This window comes from Trachemys scripta, chromosome 15 (assembly GCF_013100865.1).
Source record: "Trachemys scripta elegans isolate TJP31775 chromosome 15, CAS_Tse_1.0, whole genome shotgun sequence".
NCBI lineage: Eukaryota > Metazoa > Chordata > Testudines > Emydidae > Trachemys > Trachemys scripta.
The window spans coordinates 4,209,679-4,233,471 of record NC_048312.1 but is presented as its reverse complement, the minus strand read 5'-3'; the positions used below and the strand labels follow the sequence as shown (position 1 = coordinate 4,233,471).

At 44.5% G+C, this 23,793-nt stretch overlaps 1 protein-coding gene across 2 annotated transcripts in view; it reads right to left on the bottom strand.

Annotated features, from left to right (window-relative positions):
- The window catches only part of CORO1C (coronin 1C), a 75,919-nt gene that overhangs the window by 25,884 nt on the left and 26,242 nt on the right, over positions 1-23,793 (bottom strand). For both annotated transcript variants that reach the window (XM_034790580.1, XM_034790581.1), the window contains exon 2: positions 13,981-14,180. In XM_034790580.1, the coding sequence (XP_034646471.1) occupies positions 13,981-14,180 (200 nt within the window). The remainder of the gene's footprint in view (positions 1-13,980; positions 14,181-23,793) is intronic.

Here is a 23,793-nt window from a genome sequence, read left to right as displayed (position 1 = left end):
TTATTAACAAGTGTGGAGGGAGATGCTAGGAGAGCTACATGGCAAGTGATGTGCAGTGTTTTTATTTGCAAAAGTGCAGGTGACCAGCATTCCCACAATACAAGCAAGTGACTGCGTACCATGCCACCCACGTATATAACACAGGGCCGCAGGCTTCACACTGCACAGTTACATTAGATGTTCTAGCAGACACAAAAAAGGAAACTTATCTCAGCAGCACAAATGGCCACAGATCACTGATTTTTTACATTTAAGGAGAAGACCCTGCTGCTGCCATGAGTAACTGAGCCATCACTAGACTGAAAGGATAATATAGTCACTGACTCCGGCCCACACAGAATGCTCTCCCAAAAGCACAAATAAAAATAACTAAGCAAGACAACGTAAATGGACATAATGGTTGACTGAACGAAATACTGCCCTGGTGTCCAACAGTACGGTTAAGATGAAAGAAGAGGTCTGATCACCGGTGGAGGAGTTATTGAATTGTGGTCAGGAACAAGAACAGCACCTAGGAAACCAGGAGATTCTCCTAAAACCCTAGTCAAAGAGGAAGAGCAGTGCTCACCAATGCTTACAGATACGTTCTCTTTAGTGTGACATTTTAAAAATTATTTTAGATTTGAAAGGATTACCCTCAAGAATGGACTCAGCAGTGCTGTCAAAAGGCCAAAATCCTTCAGAGCTAGATCCACAACATCTCCTTTATAGCTATAACGCACTGGACAGAGGCAGACAGGTCACAAAAGCTAAGCATGAACAAACACGGTTACTGCTTGACCGGAGCTGTCTAAAGAAAACTCAGGAACGGCCATATTAGTATTGGGAACACTTTCATTGGTCCCTCTGACTCAGCACCGAGCCAGTGCCCCAGCATGGTTCAGGGTGAGTGGGAAAGAGGCACCTTCAGAGGAGAGCTTCACTGTTTGAGATTTGGGACCACTGGGCACCATTCACAAGGATAGGGGCTTTAGAACGAATCCAGGCTACCAAGCTTAACCTTGTTAGGAGTCAGGACTTTCCCTCTACTTTCAACTGGATACTGAGCCTTCGCTGATTCTCTAAACCAGTTTTGTAAGGTTGCTGGTGCAAAATGCTCTTGGCTGCCTCTTCCCTTGGGGGCCCCATTCCAGCAATAGGAGAAGCCTAGCTTTGTAGGAGTCTCAAGCACTCTGGGATCACTTGGGTGGAAAGGTGCCTTGAAAGAGTTTGGGGTTTTGGTCCAATTTAGTGACGCGGGAGTCACCGCTTTGAGAATCCCCTTTCTGCTGAACTGCTCTTCTGGAGTGTTCCAAAAATAAAAGGGGGAGACAGCAGGATATTGCGTCTAGTGGAGTAAAGTGCAGCCTGGAAGTCAGGAGCTCCCTAGTTCTAATTCCAGCTCTGCTGCTGTATGGGCTTTGAAAATGTCAATTCTTGTTCCCCGTCTCCCCAGCTAGACAACAGGATACTTCCTTTGTGGTAAGCAACAGAGGGTCCTGTGGCACCTTTAAGACTAACAGAAGTATTAGGAGCATAAGCTTTCGTGGGTAAGAACCTCACTTCTTCAGATGCAAGAACTTTCAGGAACAACTACAACGTTAAGCGAGGAGTTACTGTACAAAGTTTGCATCTTCTAGGCCAAACTGGTGGGTTTTCAACCTGCCATAATCCTAGCAGGTTTTTTTAAATGTAATCTTTTAATTAGTTAAGGATTTACAGTAAGTCTCAAGTGTTGATACACAGCTTAATATTAACTCAGTACAACTACGAGAAATTAAATCCTTTTCATAATCCATTACCATTTAGGATGAGCAATACATCACGGTAACAATTTATGATCGTTCAATGGATGTAGTTTTAAATTTAGTACATAATGAAGCCAATCCAGAAAGGCGAATTAAAAGCTTAAGATTTTAGCAGGCTGGATGGTTTAGGCTAAGAGCTGCATGCTCAGTAGTCAAGTCCTTTAGGAGGCAGTAGGTTAACTTTACCAAATAAAGTCATCTAGCTGTTTCATGCCTTCCAAAACAAAGTTCCTGAAAGAGATGGGCAAGAAACTTCTGTGATTAAGTCCAGAAGAAATGGATAAGCAGCAAGGAAAAATAGTTGCTAAAAGTGACAGTGTTATTAAAGCATTTGAATGTCTCTTACAACTGATTCTCTGCCAGGAAAGGGCAGTTGGTCAGAGGAAACCGTTCATGGATTACAGTAAAAATATGTGCAGAGAACAGCTGCTTCCTCTGATTTTGTGTTGTGCTTAGTAAGATCACAGCTGAAAACAGGGAAGCAGCATCAGATTGCACAAGTGAAAGCGATTCCACTATCTGCATGCTGAGGAAGGGGTTTGGAGAAGGAAATCAGATCACAAAGGCTGGGTTTGAAATGCTAATTGACCACGAACTTTTTTACTTCAGAGATGCACTGCTCAGAGTGGGACAGGACTTTATTTCTACTCTCCCTACAATAAACTCAGTCTCACAAACCTAGAACTTATCGCTGAAACTTAACGTGAACTGCTGTGGCCACCGAACACCCATCCATAGCCATGCCAGATGGTCACATACGAGGCTGTTAGAATAAAAAAAAATATGGCAGGATTTAATGAAAGTGTATTGCTCATTCCTGACCATGACAAATGGCTATTAGTCATCCAGCCAACCAACCAAGGCATCCATGGCTAATCCTCATAATGAGGACTGTGACTCCCGAAAGGCCCACTGTACTGTGTGTCACAGTGACAACCAAGCTAGTGAAACCTTTAAAGCATTCATAGCTAAATATTGCAGTTGGATTTTCCTTACATCTTCCAGAAATCCACATACAATGCTCTGCTCCAGCTCGGCTGATCATTACTTATTTCTACAGCTCCATAGGTGTGCATGGTACTTTAGAGATCTAGGTATGTGCTCTGAAGTGTCTAAATCTAAGTCGATATACAGACAAAGAGGAAGGGCTGCAGCAATGGATGGGAATGTTTCTCGCAAAACAAATCCACTCTGAACAATCAATCTGAATGAGATGCAGAGCTTTAAAGCCATGTTATTCTTGTGCCCCAGCAGATTTGGTATTAGTGCTCAAGGTACTCTGGAGAGTTTCAGGAGTGTCATCAGCCTACTGTAGTTTGCAGCAGTAACAAGGTTTATTTCATGCCCGCAGGGAGACTAGAAATGAAGCAGTGGGATGACTTCATTGTTTGTGCCATGTGCTTATAGCTGACCAGAAAAGGAGAGAGAGATAAGGGCTGGTTACAATGGACTCTACAACTAAAATAGTTCCAAGGGACGCTTTGCACTGGAAAAATCTATGCTAATCCCCAGAATCCTCCACAAAATTAGCGGTAGCAATCAGCTGCTCTCACACACGCTGCCTTTTTAAACAAGACAAAGGGCTAACTCCCGTTGCAATGAACGGTGTTCAGCATGGCTGCTCCAGTTCAGGTACCGAACATCTGATTGCTACTCCTGCATTCTGGAGAAAAACCCTGCACAACTTTCCAGAATTAAACCTCTCAGGTGTTTAAATCTGCACCCTCCCCTATCCCACCAAAAGGGTTTCAATGGAGTTTAGAAACAAACTCACGCAAGAGGAAGAAGTGTTGTCCTGTGATGACAGCAGGGGTCAAGAGACTGGGGTTCTAGAGCCCATTCTGCTGCTAAAAGGAGACCTCGAAAATACTTTGAAGTGATCACTGAATTTATCATCTAGAGTTTGGGCAGAAAAACATTCTCGGAGTCAACATAGACCACTAGGCTTTGGGCAACATGCCCAAACTCCGTCTGAGCTCTTAACTTGGCTGGAAGCATTATAGGAGAAAGCCATTCGAGCAACCCCATCCAGGTGACCATTAAGTGGTGTTCACATGCTCCAGTGGGAGGCATATCCAACCCTACTTGTCTACTAGCCAGGTTGGACCAATATAGGGCTGTTAAAAAAGCAGACAAGGAAGGACAGGGCTACGGGGAGGGATAGCTTAGTGGTTTGAGCATTGGCCTGCTAAACCCAAGGTTGTGAGTTTAATCCTTGAGGGAGCCATTTAGGGATCTGAGTCAAAAATCTGTCTGGGGATTGGTCCTGCTTTGAGCAGGGGGTTGGACTAGATGACCTCCTGAGGTTCCTTCCAACCCTGATATTCTATGATTTCTATGAAAGAACAGGATACATTTGGACAGATCACAAAAAAGTATCAAATTCTAACCAGTTCTGTAAAACTAGTTTTCAATCTGGATTTGCAGTTTGCTTATACCAGAAATTTTAAATGGCTGAAGTGCTGGACCAGGATTTTCAAGATTTCACTTTTCCCAGCATTGCTATAAATACATATGAGAGGGCAGGGCAGAGACAGAAGAATCTGATCTGCAGGTGATAATTCCAGGTTGGGCAAGTATCCATGTACTGACTCTCAGCAGTGCCAGTTAACCATGCCAGTCCCCCTTCATGCCAACGTGCCCATAAACTGCCAGGAGCAGTTCCTTCAGTGTATTTCCATTTGTTCCTCAGACTTTAAGACTCTGAAATAATCTAGCGTCGGTAGTTGCTTTCAACCTGACTGCTGCCTGAATGCAAGTGAGACAGTCTTGCCAACTATTTTAAAGTCGCCTGAGTTTCTCCAATAAGTGGATGAAAAAAAAAAAAAATCTTTAATTCTGGTCTCTTCCCACTAAAGCACAAAGGCACATAGCTAGACAGAGGTTTATCAAAAATGAGGGAAAAGCCCTCCTCCCAGGCTTCAATCTCGCATGCCAAATTTTAACCTAAAAAAACGAGACATTTTCATGGATAAGATTAAGTGTTGACAGCCCCTCAATGGCAGCATAACTTAAATAAGTCATAGCCCATTTTAATCCATGTCCTTCCATCACCACTCCATCTAAACAGCTGGAAGGGTTCACTGAATCTCGGCCAGAGCAGAAACACTTGATGCATTCTCACACTCACACTCTCTCTCCCTCTCTCTCTCACACACACCATGGCTGAATCATGAGACACAAAAAGAGCAGGAGTACTTGTGGCACCTTAGAGACTAACAAATTTATTAGAGCATAAGCTTTCGTGGGCTACAACCCACTTCTTCGGATGCATATAGAGTGAAACATATATTGAGGAGATATATATACACACACATACAGAGAGCATGAACAGGTGGGAGTTGTCTTACCAACTCTGAGAGGCCAATTAAGTAAGAGAAAAAAAACTTTTGAAGTGATAATCAAGATAGCTCAGTACAGACAGTTTGATAAGACACAGTAACATGACAGATTATCAGCATTTCTTGGGTGTGCAAGCACCTTATACATGTTATTTGTAATAGTAGGTTCAGGGTTTCGGTGGAAATGCTGCCAGTTTAGAAACACAGTAATAAGAAGGCAAACACACAAAGGACAAAAAGGTTTAGACAAATGGGACCGAGTAAGGCCTCAGTCACATGCACAAGTAACAGGCATCATCCCCCCCTCAAAGACCTTACTCTACGTGATTTCAGCTGTAGGCAGCCGCCTTAGGAAAGATCAGTTTAAGTAAAGAAGAGGAACCTTTTGCCACAACTCTTTTTTTTTTTTTTTTTTTTTAAAGGCAAACTGCAAAAATTTTTGTAAAGACATAGAAAAAAAATGTATCTCAAATTACTCTGGGGATGTGTGGACTTAACCGTTAGAGTACACGGATGTGTTAAACCCAGATATTTTCAAGTCACTTCCCCCAGTCTATCAGGAAACATAGGAGCTTCCCCCCTTTTTCTAGAGCAGAGATCATCTGTCAAGATTAGGCGGGCATAGCCCACACAGCCCAGTGCCTGCAACCATGGATGCAGGTGGATCTCTGTGCGGCTCAGCTTCAATCCTCTGTACAAAGCTAAATAAATACATTGCACTGTACGGAACAGGAGGCAGCACGGCCTCTGCCCTAATGTGGTTAAGAGACGAGACCAAGTCCTGTGTTCAAAGTTCAATGTTTCATCCACAGCAGCTGATCATCACACAACTACAGATAGTGGTACCTATGAAAGACTGCCAAAAAACCCATAGCAGCAAGGCTCAGAGCCCGGGTCAACTGACTTGGGCTCGCAGGGCTCAAAATAGCGGTGTAGATATTCCCACTCAGGCTGGAGCCCAGGCTCTGAGACCCATCCCCCAAGCCAGGTTTCAGAGTGCAGGCAGGAACACCTACTCTGCTATTTTTAGCCCCGGAGCCTGAGTCATTGATCTGGGGTCTGAGACTCACTCCCGCAGGGTTGCATGTGTTTTTTGGTTTGGTTTGGTGATTGTTTTTTTGCCGTATAGATGTACCCTTAATGAGTTAGGGTCTTTGGTACAGTAATGACTCTGGGGTCTTATGCAATGAGCTGTGAAAGCACTCCTAACGAACACCCAGCAAATGGAACAGCAAGTTAACGAGACAAAATCCCAGCACGCCTCAGTTCCATTCCCATCAAAGATCTCAATTGGGGGGGGAACAGGAGTGTTTCTTCCCCACTTTTCTGCCTTCCTGGTTCTTAATTCCATGAATGAAGACAAACTGTCCTGCCTTGCTCCCTCCGCTGGAGAAGTAGCTGTAAATCTGGCCCAACAGTTCATGCGAGGAGCAAGCAGGAGCGGAAGTTACTGTGGCTGCAGCATGCTCAGTTCAGCACAAGGCTCGATGAAGCTCAATAGCGACCCCTGACAGTAGATTAAGGCTAAAACGTGGATTAGCTCAAAAAAATCCGCTCCCATGGTGCTCGGGCCACACACGGACTTTGGACAGAGATTTCTGGACAATGACGTCTGGCTAGATTTCATGGAAGAAAGATTAAAAATTAGAGGTTAACTCATGGGGATCTTTAGTGACGTTTATCTGAGGTGTCCACACCTCAAGTGATGTGTTGGGAAGAGAGGCAAAGGAAATGAAGGACTAACTCTTAAAAGCAAGGAAGTTCCAAGGTTAAAGACATGGTAGCTACAACATGCGGTGCTTTGTTCAGCAGTCTGCCGGGTGGGTAAAACCTACAGCACCACATCTCTCTGCTGTGCGTCGGCAACACAGCATCTATGCAACGCAGTGGGAAACGAAGGTGTTTGGTTCCATAATTTCCTGGCTATGGCCAGTATAAAATCGGAGTCTTAGTATTATAAGCATGTAGCTGTATGTGGTTAATTCCATTTGATGCTTCTCTTTTGAAAGACCAAACCCTGGTCTAAAACAGGCTCTCTCTAGCACTGGAAAGGGTGAATTCTCTACATATGGATGCACAAAAAATTCCAAGAAACTCAGACAAAGCATTTCAACGGCAAGCCAGAAAGGAAAGAATCAGCTGCACAAGTCCTACTCCTAAACCAGCATCGGGATTTGTTTTGCTAGGAAGACCGCATGAATGAAGACAAGCTGTAGACCTCCACCCACTCACCCAGTAGCTGCCAAAGGGGGCCTCATGACAATCTCCCTCTTCCCCCCAAAACTGGCTGCAAGCACAGGGCTGCGTGGCTCAGAGACTACAGCACTAGCCACTTCACATCCAGCCAGCTGTTCGAAATAAAAATGGAAAGCGTGGTTTAAAATCTCTTTGCATCGGTTAGACTGTCACTCCGAACTGTGCTGGCAAAGCAACCCAGGCGGGGCAGACGCCACAGAGGGGTTACACCACCAGCCCAGCTCCCACTCGAGCCAGCACCACCATTCACCCCAAAAAGGCATCTGAGGAACAAACGTGGAGTTTGAAAACAGCTCAGTGTAATTAGAGTGCTAAGTGATGCAGTGCACACTATAATTCCAAGCAGAGCTTGCTGCAATTCCAGGCATCAGCCACATCCCTCCCTTCCTCAAAAGCGTAGGGAGAGCCAAAGATCCAGCAGGGATGTTTTAACAGTATTGATTTCCACTCCTTCTTTCCAATCCCTGTCCAGATTACATTTCAAGAGGAGCGGCCAAGAGCTCGTCACATGTGAAGACTCGTCTACGAACAGCAGAAACCTCACAAAAAACAAAACAGGGCTGTCGGTCACCCCTTCGGCACGTGATCAGATCCAGGAATCTAAGAGTTAACTAGCCCGTACACTTGTCTCAGAGAGGGCTTGGCTCTGTACAGTACAGCCCCATCCCACCATCCTCCAGTCCTAGCCCAAAGTGGCCAATCAAAGCAAAGGGTGGGAATTATTCGGGATGTCTGACAGCCCAAAGAGCTGTAATGACCATATATGGTAAAAACCACTGTCAGGAGCCCTGCAGTGCCTGCTGCTGTTAGACATATCAGTGACATGCAGCAACGGAGGCAGGGCCAAGGAGAAGCACAAAGAAGAATAAGCCGCTCATCACTGGGGTGGGGTGGGGGGAGGGACGAGCCATTCATCTGCCAGGGCAGTGTCAAAATCACGCAGTATAATCAAATATCGCCCCCGGGGGACATTGTGGGGGGCTCTGTGCCTGGACTTCGGGCTCATTGTGACCATTTTTATTTAAAAATACGGCAAACATTCCTTGGGAGCAAATATAAAAGCCATTTGCTTGCACTTCATATGGTAATGAGACTAGAGAGCGCTGGGACTGAGCCAGCCCGGGTCCTAATTATTCAGCACCTGGTGCCTCCTCCATCCCCTCGGCTCACCCCCACCACCATCCATTTCACATTTCCAGGTGCCACCCCGGAGCAGACAGATTTACAAGAGCCACGAGCCAGAATCAAAGGGCAGGCGGGCGCTGAACACGCTTCACTAACAGTAGCGTTTTATTTCACTGCAGCGCCCGCCTTTCATCCCGAAGTGCTTCGCGATCCACATGCACGCAGCCCCACTGAAAGGAAGCTGCCTCGGGAGCGGAGGACAACACGCAAAGCCTGATGCACAACTGTGCGGGAGAAGGAATTTTGGGGCAACCCCTTCTCTTGTAAGTTCCATGGTACCTTCATGCAGAGGGGCACTGCTTTTAAAGTCTGTGTGCGGTACTCAGTTGTTCCTCCTCGGAAGGATGAAGGGCTGACCCTGTTGGGATTTGAATAGGTGATTTCAGGAAGGCTAGAGGTATTTAAAATCATTCAGTCGTCCCCCCGTGCTGCTAAAAACAGATGCATCCCCCTGAACTCTCCCCCACCTATGGCACAAGACATGCAATTGGTATTGCCTGACCAGCTTGGACCTTAATACTAGTGGGAGAATACGGTGTAGCCTCCACAGCCACACGAGGAAGGGGGGGAGGCAGCTCCAATCTCTGCCTGTGCATCCCCAGTGCGACGCTTTCACTTTGAACTCAAGAGGAACCATGAAACGGGTTTCGTTGGAAAGCTCCTAAGACTTCTTTAGAGATGTGTGCTGTATGAAGAGGATTCAAGTGCTGGGTGTGGACTGGCCACCAATAGCATTAGGGCTCAGCTCCTGTGAGTGTCTCCACAGGAAGCTCCCACAGAAGGGGCCAAAAACAACTTCTGAGGTTCTACAGAAGCAGGTGGGGAATCCATCCTGGCCATCACAGAGGACCGTAGACAGGGGATGAGAGTGTGGGGGAGTCATGCAGGGATGGGGATGTATACTTGCTCAGGGAGCCCCTCACATGGCAGCATGTGGATGGTCTAGAGGATCTGGTTCACTGATCCTCCCATTCCCCCCCAGTGAAGGGCACGTCACCATCCCATGTAGGCTACTTCAACCGCTGACTCCTCCTCTTCATGCTCCCACTCGTGGTCTGGCTAGGAGCTGGGCTCTGGTTTGGCCCTGAATGCATTAAAATGTGCTCCACGCAAATAAAACTGCTGCAATTCAAGCATTTTATAGGATACTCCGCTTACAGAACATCAATGATAAGGTTTTAAACTCATAAGCAATTTTAGATTTGTTTACCAAAGTGCTTTAACCAGGGCTGCCCAGAGGATTCAGGGGGCCTGGGGCAAAGCAATTTTGGGGGCCCCTTTCATAAAAAAAAAGTTGCAATATTATAGAATACTATATTCTCATGGGGGCCCTTGTGGGGCCCGGGACAAATTGCCCCACTTGGGCCCCCCCCAGGCAGCCCTGGCTTTAGCCAAAAATTTGAGTGTAGTATATTTAGGTAATTAATCGGTATATATTCCACACATAGCTTTGCACATCCCTGTCACATGCAAAGAACTGCTGAAAAATCTGAAGAACTTGCCAAACTAGTGACACGATTCTAAAAGAGCTGCAGGGCAGGCGTTTGGTTTAGCTGTGCTGGTGCAGGGCAGGCGTTTGGTTTAGCTGTGCTGGTGCAGGGCAGGCGTTTGGTTTAGCTGTGCTGGTGGAGAACTTCAATTAATAATTCTGATGTTGGTAACGAAGCAAACAGACATACAAGCTACCCCAGAAAACCTTCTCTCATGGTGACAAACTAACTCAGAGTATCAGAACTGAACTGGGAGTTTGAACATCTCGATTTCGGCAGTACAGACCCATTCTCAATCCCCAACTGGGCAAGGACACATCAAAGCCAGGTAGAAAGACCCCCATACTGGCTGCAGCCATCACGATCCAGGGTTTAGAGAGGCTGGTGTAAGCAGAAAGGCCAGTGCACCCCTTTGAATGAAGCAGGCTGCAAATATGCTGGATCTGAGCCTCTGGGTGCTTTCCGCATTGTGTTGGCGTAGCTACGCTCTCCCAGCATGGCCTAGATGAGTCAGCTTGGCATCATCAATGTGGGCCTTCCATACACGAGAAGGTGGGGGAGGCATGTTTGCTCCAAGCTAGTAAGATGTTCCACGGGTGCTGGGACTCAAACCTGTTTACTCCTGAACCAGTCAGACTTCTGCAGAATCAGAGAAAAATAATGCTCCATGGCAGAAGCCACAAATCAAAAAGATTTGTTATTTTACACAAGCTTTGCTTATCAACTGACAACAAGTAGAGATGCTGTGGAGAAGAAATAAATGTTTCACTTCCTTTTAAAAGGAGGGATATTCTAGGGCATGACAGATGCCTTGATAAATAAGGTCCCTGATAATGTTTATCCAATTGGTAAGTCAGCCATCTCACCTCAACATTTAACATTCTTTAGCCTTTGCACTGTATATTATGTCAAATGTCCATGTAAGACTGTGGATAGCCACTTGAATAGAACCAAAAACCTGTTACCACAAAATAAATAAAATAAAATGTATTGAAAACTTAGAAAACGTAAAGGAAAACACAAATATGAGGGAAAAAAGCTGTTTACTTTCAAGATTATACAGAGTTTTTATAACATGGGTTTGGTCTAACCCTACATAATAGGTCAAACCACATTAAAAGCACTTTGCAGAGACCCACACACTAAAGTGAGGAATTTAATAGTTATGTTGCAATTAAGCTGAGAAGGAGGTTCTCTCTCTAGTGGCTCTGGCACCTCCCTGGTGTCTCAGGATTGCACAGAGTGTAGTTTTATGGAAATCATCAAAACCCAAAAAATTTAAATCAGCCCTTTTGAAAGTGAACACAACGGCAAGGATGTTAGTGGAAGTCATTTGCGGACAGCTCAGTGAAAACCTCTGCTCAGTGAACGGTGGCAATCAGAAAATAAAATGTTCTGATGTTTAAGGAATGGCAGAGAATAGTGAAAATATTATAATGTGAATATGTAAATCAATGGTCTGATACACACTTCACGTGAACACTGTGCTTAATTCTGGTCACCCTATCTCAAAAGATATAGCTGAAGTAGGAGTGATCCAGAGATGGGCAAGACTTTGATAGGAAGAGACTGAAGACATTGGAAGTGTTTAGCTGAGACAGGAGAAGTGCAAGAGCGGTCATGATGAAAGGAATATAAAATAATGAGTTACAAACAAGTAAAAAATGGCACTCCTAAAACAAGAACAAGGGAACATTCCATGAAACAAAGAAATTTTGAAGAGTAAGGAAATATGCAACACAATTAACTTATGGAACGCATTGCCTCAAGATATCACTGAGCCTAGTGCAGACATCCTCAAACTGTGGGGCACGCCCGCCTAGGGGGTCATGGAGGAACATTTGGGGGGGCGTGGCTGGGCCCAGGCCAGCTCCTATGGGGGGTAGGGAGGAAGCGCCACCCAGCTCTGTCCCACACCCGGGGTCCTGCCCACCAGCCCCACCCCCAACTATGGCCCCAGCCTAAGTCCGCTTACTCCTGTCCCTGTCCCCACCCCACCACCCGGCTGCAGCCCTGCTCACGGCCCCAGCTCTGGGAGGGAGGGGGACACAGATAGGAGTAAGGAGAGGGCATGACCCTGAAAAGTTTGGGGACCACTGGCCTAGTGGGGAAGATATATATGAGAAAGGCTATAAACCCTCCTGCTTCATGGATTATGCCAACCATTAACTGCTTGGGTTAGGAAGATACTTCTCGCCTGGTATGTCATTGCCCAATCAAGCAGAGGAATACATCAGGTTCAGTTAAGTGTCAGATGTGATACTTGACTAGATGGATCACTGGTCTGAGCTGATAAGGCCATGCCTATGCTCCTAACTAATGTTTCCATGAAGCCAGAGTTACAGTTTTGGAGAGAGATCCCACATACACACTTTTGCAGACTGGGCTATTCTTTTTTCTGTTTCCCCCCAATCATCCTGGACAAATATATTCTCTTGTTATGTCATAATCTTAGCCCTCTTCCAAAATGACAGTCCTCTTCTGAAGAGAAACTAGTGCTCTGAAACAAGAGTCAATGGCGATGTATTCAAGGGTTTAGGTGGTGTTTTTTTAAACAGAGAGCACATGAAGTGATCAAGCTGATAAGCTCATTTAAAGGATTTGTAACTGAAATTATGAAAGACTTACCAACTGACTGATAAAAGTCAATCATCAAAAGGGGAGCTTTGAATACTTCTTTCCAGCACAGAAAACCAAGGTATTTTGTGACCCACTGCAGAGATACCTTGGGGTGATGGTGTGTAAGGACTAAGGCTATGTCTACACTACAGCCTATGTCGCTCACGGATGTGAATATTCCACCCCCTGAGCGGCATAAGTGACATGAAGAAGTGCTTGTGTGCACAGTGCTATGTTGGCAGGAGAGCTGCTTCTGCCGCTCGCAGAGGTGCTTTTTATGCCAACGGGAGAGCTCTCTCCTGTCGGCATAGAGTGTCTTCACCAGATGCGCTGCAGCAGCACAGCTGCGCCACTGCAGCGCTTTATGTATAGACATACCCTTATTTTCATTAGCTATATCTATGAGACACCACCCTACTGCTTTATATGTTTTATGCCACAGTTGCAAAGACGGTCATGAAGCCTTCCAGCACTGATCTCTTCCAACAGTCTCTCCCCATGTCCTTCCATCTAAGCAGTTATCCAGCATTCTGTATTTGCCTTTGGGACAACAGGTTTTGTAAATTGAATGCGTATATTTATGAGGTTACAGAAATACCAGAGGCAACAGGGTCTTTAAGAATCAGCAAACTCTTTTTTCAGTTTTCATTCTTTATTTTGCCACCTAGGTGATGCTAGTCAAATGCAGAAAGTAATTAATGCACTGAGACCTATGAGATACCTGGGTATCAACTCCCATCTTTTCATGGTGTGTGTGTGTGTGTGTGTGTGTGTGTGTGTGTGTGTGTGTGTGTGTGTGTGTGTGTGTGTGTTCATTCCATTCTATGTATCCGAAGAAGTGGGCTGTAGCCCACGAAAGCTTATGCTCAAATAAATTGGTTAGTTTCTAAGGTGCCACAAGTACTCCTGTTCTTTTTGCGGATACAGACTAACACGGCTGCTACTCTGAAACCTGGGTATCTTGGAAAGCTAAAATCCTGATAGTAAAAGGATGGACCATCACTATAGCAAACAATTTCTTTGTGGTAGCACATCATTCTAATCATGCACTTTTTTCATACAGAGCTGGTCCAAATTAGTCAAGCAAATCATTTTTATTTACTGTGTTTCATTTAAAGGAAGCATTGGAATGATTACTGAGGCATGCAAGATTCCATCTAATGGCATCAGAAACTGGCATTTGTCATTCCAAAAAACAGCTCTGAAGTAAGACTTCCCAGGCTCAGTCTGGTTCATAAATAAAGTTGAGGTGATAGCTTCACTCTATGGAGGCAATAACGAGAAACTTTCAAAAGCACCTACCTTGTGCAAGGGCAGCACCAGGAACGCTCCACCACCACTAGCTTCTATGATTATTGCAACAAATTTGGGGTTTACTACACAAAAGGAACTATCCCAGGTAACACGGGAAACCCGGATGTCGTCATAACACTGGTCATTTTTCACTGCTTGCCCAAACACATGCCGAAATTTGCTCTGTCGTACCACTCGCCTCATTGTGTCTGCGGAGAAAGAGAACAGGAGTTTCAGAAAAACTTGGCCAGTTAAGTGCACGTTGTCTGGTCGGTTTTTCTAGAACCCACCTGCCTACGTATGCTAGTGAACTCAAAGAGTCAGCCAAGTACCCGGTATTGCAAGAGACGAAGCAGCTTTCATTCATTACTCCTACTCATACAGATGCCCAGTTTCAGATCCTGGCCACTACAGTTCAAACAGTGCTAGTAACAACTGGTTTTAAAAGGAAAGTTCTATTTTTTAATAAGATGTCAGAATTACATGGACTTGTACCAAGCATAACAGAATTGGATTTAACCAACATTGTATTTTACAACAACAATGGTAAGACTAATTTTCCACAAAGAATGGCATTTTCCCTATTGTGTTTATATTCTTTTTATTCCAGTAAAAAAGCACCCAACTCAATGGGTTTTTCAGGTAAGTTTCTACAAATTTAAGAATTGTCTAGGGGCAGGAGATGAGAAATGTATTTTGTTTTTGATTAATTTATTTACTTTCTAGGAAATGTACATAAAACACAAACTCTCAAACAGAAATGGTTTCACAAGTTAGTAGGAAGTAAGCTAGCTAACTCAAAAATTGTACTGAAACTAAGTGTGTTTCTTAAGCAGGAAGAAGGGAAGCAAGCTAATGACTTGAATTAGCTTCGTTAGTTTGTTTGCTTTGCTCCTCCTCTGTCTAAGAAACTAATTGTCTTGAGTTAGAATAGAGGGAAGTTGACTGGCATGGAAAATTCCAGCCCCCTGCCTCTGCATAGACCACACGGGGGTAACCCTTCATAGGAACAGTGGGTCTCAAGGGGAGTGAGTGGCAGTATATTTTCCATTAGCATTTCCAACTTCCAGATTGATGTTTTTCGGTAAGTTTCAGAAGGGATCAAAGGAGTCCTCCCATTGTAGGAGATTTTCTCCTCCACAATTTATCAGTTCACAGGTAAGTGAGGAACCTCCACGTACCTTCTTGCCTTTAGAGATGTGAAAATGACTTCTGCAATGCCCAATCTCTGAGCAACAGAAATCAGAGTCCTGCTCTAAGTTTGCCTCTCCATAGGTCCATGGTTACACACCAGGACTGGGAAAATGCTGCTCCAGTTCACAAAGCTACTTGTTAAGAAAATATTGGTTCTGATTATTCCTGCAGTGAAGTGATAAACTGATGAAATGCTTTTGCACACCACAGTGGGTGTGCTTATGTGTGCATAGTCTGCCTGAAAGCAAAAATTATGAAAGGTTACTCAAAACACATCCCATTTTAACTTCCAGAACTCTGCACGCAAGTACACTGCAAGACAGGCTTAAGAACTGCTTATCTGTAAAAAGTCTGGGAGCTAAAAAGTTAATGGTCTGTACATCTGGAGTAAAGCTCTCACCAGAATTGGCCAAGTCATCGCACAATTAAAAGAAAATTTATATCACTCTTAATAGAAAAACTCAATTACTCAGTGAAGTACCTCAAGTTTCCACATAAATATGAGAAATTCTCTGCAATTTGTCTCTTTCCTGCAAAATCCCCATGCCTGTGGTGACAACGTCAAACACTGAGCACCAGGACTCTGCAGCAGGACATCTGCACAGCAGACTTGCCCCAAATCTAAAAATCTACAGATTATGCAGACCATACATGGAAAGTGAAATGGCAGCACTGGTTAAATCTGCTGGACTGACAGCACTGGAGAAGGAAGCCACTAGTTCAGAGACACACCCCACGCGGCAAAGCCAAAGCAGAGCAGAAGCTTCTACTAAAGTGTTACACGTTGCTGGAATAAGGCAGGAGCTCAGCCTCCACGCCCAGGCCCCCCCGGTTTCCTTTCAGAGACCAATAATATATGTCCCAATTACTGTGGCGATTTCTGCAATGTGGATCTCTGTCTATCTAGGAATAGGACAGAGGCCACCAACTGCTTTCACACAGGCCAAACAGCTGTCGGATGGTAATGACTTGCAGCCACTGATGACCTTAACTGAGTTCAAACCAGCGACCTAGAGGCAAAAAGCTCTATATATTATTCCAAGTCTCTTGAGCTGTCCAGTCCAGACTTTTTTTTTTTTTTTTTTTTTTTTAAGTATTTCTCACTAGCATTTTTGTTGTACTAGCATCAAGCAGCTATTCAGTATATAGCAGTCCATCAAGAACATAATGCAATTGCCCAAAATAATTAGCCTTTCACAGGCATATTTACAGCTCAGCTTCCTAGAGTCTCTTCTCTATCAGATAACATAACCCACACCACGAGATCATGGATAGTCTCCCCTATTTTCAAGTCTCTCCAATTCAGCCAGGAAACCTAAATGATTGTTTCAGACAGCACACATGGTCTCACCTACGCGTGTACAGGAGGGGGTAAGGCTGTTTTCATCAGGGGTTCGTTAAATTTCCCAAAATAAATTAGCTGGTTTTTAAACTACAGAAGTGCCACAGTTAGCACTTCATTACAAACGCCTGTAGCTTAAAAGAAAAGCAGCTGTAATTTTAAAAATAAAATTTCGTGGACAACTGGTGAATTTGAGATCTAGAGAAAAGAAGCACTACAGAAAAAGTAAGGATTGGTTTTATTAGATGGGATTATGCCTCCTCAATATTTACAAATAAATAACTGAAAATCAACCAATATCCAAACATTTGTTAAAATATGCCGTATGCGTAGCAAAAAAAAAAAAAAAAAGGCCTTATCTCACGCTCCACACACCTCTGACATAGAAGCTGCACAATCAGAACGAAAAACCCAAGTAACCCACAAACATGAATAACTTTTCACATACGTAAGCCATCGCAGCACCATGACAGATAATGTTTCGATCTGTGCAGCAGCGTCAATAGTTGAAGCCTAGCATAGAGAATAGTTTTCATCCAGCAGGAGTCCAGAGCACATTAGAAACAAACGAATATACAAACTAGGCAGATATTCCATCACCTATCACTGAAATACACTCATCTGTGGGATGAAATACCACAGCTACTCTGCCAACAATGCTGCAGTTTTTTCAGAGAGGAAGGGAAGAGCAAGCTATCCCAAGTTGAACTGGCAGGGGGGATACTCTAAATAGACCTGTATGTAATAATTCAAGGCGGGATTCTGCCAAGACAACAGGAAGGCAAGCCTACTGCCTGAGAAGTGGCATGGGAATTTTAAATGGCCCCAAACAGGAAGGAGTGTACAGAACAGGTGAATGAGTCAGGAGACCCTGGTTCCTGTCCCAGTTTTGCCACTGACTCACTGTGTGATCTCAAGCAAGTCACTTAGCCTGTCTGTGCCAGACAACGTGAGGACAAAACCAAAAGCGTCACAAGCATTTACAGCTGCTGGAATGAATGCCCCCAAGAAGGGCCAAGGATTGCATGAGTAAGTTGTCTGGGTCTCAGTTAAGATGCTTCATGTAAAAATTCAGTATCTCACCCAACTAGTAAATCACATGATCAGATCTAAAAGATTTAATCAATAGCACTTCTAAAAAGACCCCTACCTGGTACTGTGGTAGAGCCTTAGTCATGGCCCAGAACTCCACTGTGCTAGGAGCTGTACAAACAAAGGGAGTTTCAGTACAAAAAGTTACCTTTAGGAGGCCATGTGGTCAACCAGATCAGCAGTTATTTGCACAATCCCAGCGACTTGAAGAGATACACAATTAAGACACCTGCTTTTACTCTGGCTTATTTATGTTGCACCTTAAAAATGGACAATAACTCACAATAGGTAAAATGTTCAACAAGAGTATTCCTGCCCCCAAAAGCTTCTTCTCCAGACACGAGCGCTCAGTATCTTCATTTCTTTTTTCCCTTTGCTATTGTTCAACACTTAAACTGACAATGACTTGCTGTAAAACATTCTGATATACAATTTATATGAAAGATATGATATAAGTATTGTGAATTCTCACAATTTTATTGCAAGTGTCTCAATGTATTTTTAAGCCTCAGCTCCTGGAGTCCTGTGATTACATGAGGATTTTAGCTTTCCAATTGCTCCCGCCCCCAGTCTTTCTAACCCTCATGATTGCACAGAAAAGCCTTAAAACATGAAGTCTAGTGACTCAGAAACCAGAAGGTAACTATTAAACTCCCCTGATTTATTTTTATAAGTATCATTTTTAAGCCAATCTCATGATTTTGAAATGCTTGGGGTCAGCAATACTGCAGTTCCCAGATTTTTACAACCGTCTGCTTTAATTTTGATGAACCTTCCTTCTCTCTACAGACAGTCACTTCACATCTTGCCAGGACATACAAGTATTGCACTTAGAAATTACCCAAACCCATTGATGGGGAGAAGATAGAGGGTTACTCTCAAAAAACACCGTCTGTTGCAATAACTAGACACAACGGGAAGTGTGCACGCCCAGCTCAACTATTTCTCACCTGATAACACACCTCACAGGTACAATGCTCTGCAGCAACGTTCTACTTGCTCATTTACCTGGGGTGAGTAATTTTTTCTGACGAGCAAGTAAAACATTAGTCATCCAGGTAAGACAGGAGAGCAGGGCAGGCTTTGTATAAATTTTCAGGAAGACTCTGCAACACTGTTCATTGTTTAGCATTCTTCCCACTCCATGGTGGGTCAACACATTAAAAATCTTATGTTTTAGAAAAGGTAAAGCCAATACTTAAATCTGTGTTCCTGCAAGTAACCCCAAATTAGCCAATCTCAGCACACCATAGACAGGAATTTTGCAATTTGTCGTCTTTAATACTGAAAACAGAGACATGATAGTAAAATGTCAGGTTTACTGTGTACAGCTTGTACAAAAATGTCACCTGGTCCACAACGAGACCCCACCAAAAAAAAGAGTCAAGTTCTCCAGCTCACAAATCTGATGCCTTTAAGTCTACTATTCCTCCCCGACCAACTGCTGAAAAATTCCCTTCTCCCCAGTGTGAATTTCCCTCATTGTAGTCATTTGAGGAAGGGTTTTAGGAGTTAGCACACACTTCACTCATTTAAGATCTTTTTGCTCAAGAAGCACACCTTTGCCACCCTTTCCCTCAACCCCGAATGCCCTGTTCTCAACGGGAACCTCTCTACAGCCTGGGCTCATGGTGAACAGGCTCACTAAGCCCTCATTTCCATAGCAAAGGGAGTGATTCTCAGCTTTGGGTCACAGCCATTTTGATCTGGTTCTTTTCTGGGAGGGGTTGGGGGGGGGGGGGAGAAACGTGTAGTCTCTAGTTATAAAGAGCAGTGACTATGGATCCTTCGATGCACCAAGGAAAGCAATCAGGTAAAAGATATAAGTAGGGTTAGCTTGGTCCTGGAAAGCCAATGAAGAGCTCTCTTTCCCTGCAGTTCCAGCCTGAAGAGGGTTTAGTATCCTAATTAATTTCCCAATAGTCAAGTGCAGCAAAGGATCCCCTCCCCCACCGTCTAAAAAATGACAGCTGAAGTCTGACTGCCACTGGTTCTCTTCACAGGGTTAGTTCAGAGTCAAACGAGGCAGACTGCAGGAACAGAAGGCAACCCTTAGGGAAAAAAGTTACTGTCTGGCAAAGTGGATAGGTTTTTCACCTCTGCAATTATTAGATAAACCCTGATGTGCACCTGAAGCCATTCGCCATTTTAAAAGATGGATTCAGTCCTTTATCAAATAAGCAAAATATAGTAGGACCTGGCTAATTCAGGCTAATAACCGGGGAGCCTGGGTGAATTACTTAGGCAGGATAGCACATCATGAAATGTCCTTTGTTCACTCGCTTCGCTAATTGCGGTTTTACCTACCAATGCTATTTCTGTAAGGATACTGTAGCGTCTCTTAAGAGCAAGAACGTCAGAGACGACTCATTACAGTACTGTTCATTTTAAATCTTTGCTGAGGAGTGGGGAAGAGGATATCAGGGCATGTGTGCTAAATATGGGATATTTGTCTCAGCAAAGTACAAATTAGGAGGGTTAAAGACACCACGCCTACTTGGAAGGGTTTTAATATTGCTAGAGTTACAACCCTCAGCAAAATTAAAATGGAAGCTTCATATACCCTTCCAAGAGGGCATCAATGGAAGTGCTCACAGACCTCTAGCTATACATGGAGCTCCCATGCAATGCTTTATAATGCAGAGGGTCTTACAACTCACGCTGTCCGGGGTGCATCTGGATAAACACCCTTCAGCTTTCTAATGCTAAGAGACTTGCGGCCAAACTCTACCTTTGGTTACATCCATCCAAACCTGACTGATGGCAGAAGCTATTGTACAGGCCCAGAGTACTAAGCACAGAATCTGGCCCCTCGCAACAGTGTCCCAGTGGACCTTAGAAATCAACTGAATGTTTAAGACCAGGTTAGACGAACACCTGCCAGGGATGGTCTAGGAATACTTGGTCCTGCCTCAGCATGGCAGGGCTGAATTAAGGGATCTTTCAAGGTTCCTTCCAGCCTCAGACCTACATTTCTAAGATTCTAAGAGTTGACACTGCACATGTCTGCACAGTACCATTCATTCAATTTTTCCTTCTGATCTTCCATCATGAAGAGTCACAAAAATTACCCTGGATTTGCCCATCTTCCTGTTTATCAAGGACTTATCTTCTAAAAAGTCCAACAGATATAGTGTGTGGCTTGGAGGATTTTCAGCCTGCTTATGTGAGAGGAAACACATCCTGCTAGGGAAGAGCTTACAGGAAAACCCCCTGCGAATGGCGAGATCCTGTTCAACCCACGTGGATGTGATCCTTTGGGAGGGCCAGACACTCTAAAGGAATGGCTGATTTAAAACATTAATTCAGCCAGAGGCCCTTTTCAGTAAAAACAATTTACACGCCAACCTTACGGGAAGAGCTTCTTTGCAGAATCTCCTTATAAAAAGTTGGTACCTTTGATATGAAAGGAGGGTGTTTTCCCTTCCAGGCAAGATTCCCAGCAAGATAAGGAAACTAACATTTCGTGGTAGCCCCCCACAAAGGCTTAATTCAGGACTGGAACTCTGTTGTGCTAGCAACTGCACAGAGCGCTAGACACGGTCTTTGACCTAAACAGCTTACAATCTAGCAATGAGCAACAGATGAACAGTGGAGGTGGTGAGACAATCAAATCTGGTAGCACTGCTTACTACTCAGATTACCTGATACTGCCCCTTATAAGGCCCTATTTTCAGTTGTTTACAACTTTGCCAAATTTTAACCATTAGGCCTGAAGTTTTTCCAGCCTAGGTATCTGCCTCAGGCTGAATTTGTTTGGACAACTTCAACCCAAGAACGAGGCTAGGGAAAAATATGTCTTATCCATGTTAAACCCTCTCTCCCCCCCCCCCCCATGCTTTAGAGCATGGACATGAAACCTGGCAAGAGGGGTGGGGCGATCTTCGTGTCATGGATATGTCTTTTGTTATTCCCATGAAAATCCACCCAAATTTGGCCAAGTTATAAGTCTTTGGACAACAGTAGTTTGCTCATGCTCAGTAGAGACTCACTAGACCGCAGATAAAAATCTCTGAAGATTCCATCTGTACTAAGCATGCTTCAGCCTGGGGCTACAATGGGCTGAGCCGGACTTCCCTGCAATGGCAGGCCCAGGCAGTAAGATCAGAGTGCCTCTTTCTCCTGGACTCTCAATGGAGGATGCTGCAGAATTGATATGCTGAGACAAAATATGGGTGGTTGGTTTTTTTCGGGGGGGGGGGGGGGGAGGGGCGGGCTGAGAGGTGATGTGGAGGGAAAATGGGACTGGGAACCAGTAGGATGAGGGAGAAGATCTGATGAGGAGCCACAGTGCAAGGTGCAAGAGACTGGGACCAGGAGCCAGGGAAGGTGTGTGGAAGGCTGGGACCGGATGAAAAAGCCTGGGAAGGGAGACTGGGAGTCAGTGGAGATGGGGTACATGGGCAGTGGGCTGACCAGAGGCCATTTGGGGGGGGGGGGGGGGAAAAACCAGACAAGGAGCCCTGGGGGGGTTAGAAGAGAACTGGAACGAGCTAGGAAAAGAGGCTGGGGCCGAGAGGGGGAGCTAGTAATGGCTGGGCAAGGAGACTGGGACTGGGAAGAGACACCCAAGGAGTGAAGACAGACTGGCTAGATACGAATGGAACTGGAATGAGGAGCCAGGGTGGGAAACAAACAGAATTGGGATGAGGAGAGATTGGCAGGAAGAGAGCAGAAGGAGTAAAGTTAGGTGGAGAGGAGTGGGGACAGGTAAAAAAGGCTGTGCCCACTCGAGTACAGAGCCTGGAATGGAACCCAAGATTCCCAAGTCTCGCCATTCCACTGCTGTCAGCAAATAACTGTGAAACTCACTGGCAAAGTGTGCGTCTCATCCTCTTTTAGTGCTGGTCCTCTCAGAGGATGACAACCTACTACAGTTATCAGTTACTCCATTGGCAGAAATCTGTGTGGTTCAAACCCTGTTGATGAACCATGTGGGTGTTGATATGATGTCACATGATGGAATTTGTTTTTTCTATTCACATTTTTTAAAAACCTAGGAAAGGTTGCACAAGCAACCTTAATTGTAGTATTTCCTAGCTTGAATGCTTGACTTTGAAACCTCCAAAATGCTCTTTTAACATTGTGTGCACATAAGTGTACAATACCTTGTGTGTGTGCGCATGTTTGCATGCGTGCGCACACCCCCCCACACACACACTTTTTATATTTTGAATTACAAAGAATTATTGATTTTCTACAACTGCTTCCCAATCACCTGCCCCAACCACCTATCTGCCTAGCCATGTAGTCCTGGGTGATTTCTTGGGGATATTCCAGCAGAAGAGGGCTTTGAGAAGGCATTTGGAGATGGTAACAGCCTCACAAGATCAGTTCTGGGAGGGCATCTGATGCCTAACAGGCAGCATGGGAGAAAGTGCACAAATGTTCATGTGAGGGGTAGACAAGCAGGTCTATGGTTGACAAGCAGTCATGAGGTTGGCATAACTGATGGAACCCTAGCGAAAAGAGGGGACACTGGAGAGAGTGAAATCCCTTGTTATTGAATGAACCCAGTAAAATAAATCCAGGGAGCTCACTGCCACAGGATATTAAAGCAAGCAGCTTACTCTAGAAAAAGTTAACTGCATCTGCAGTTAGACTAGGAATGCTAGAAGTTATAAGAGATTGCAATCCTCATGCTTCAAGGCCTGAGCTGATCACCATCTAGGTCAGAAGACTTTCACCCACATGGTGTGATTGTGCACAATTAAGTTTATCATAAAGGGGCTGATGGATTTGCCACTTTCCACGGCAACATCTCACAAAGGCCACTCAAGCAGTGGTGCCAAGTCTCAATTTTATCAAGCCTTGTGATTCCCTAAAGCCACAGCTCCTGCAGTCTTGGGAATATGTGAGAATCTCAGATTTCATTTTAAAAAGCAGAATGCTTTTAGCCCACGGGACTTGTGGAGGAAAGCTTGAAAACAAACACTGAAGCCAATAAGAAGAGCCCAAAATGTTTTTTTTAATTACACAATTTCTTGGGGCTTGACTCATGATTTTTGAATGCTGAGGGTTGGCAAAACGGCCACTATCAGAGACTGAGAATATAGACTATTGGAATGTTTTGATCTAGGAACTCCTAGGCTGTATTGCATGATGTACAGATGTTAAAAAATGACACTTGTATAGCACTATACCAAGATTCATGCTTTGAGATCCTCTGCTAGACGGGACTGAAGTAGTACAAA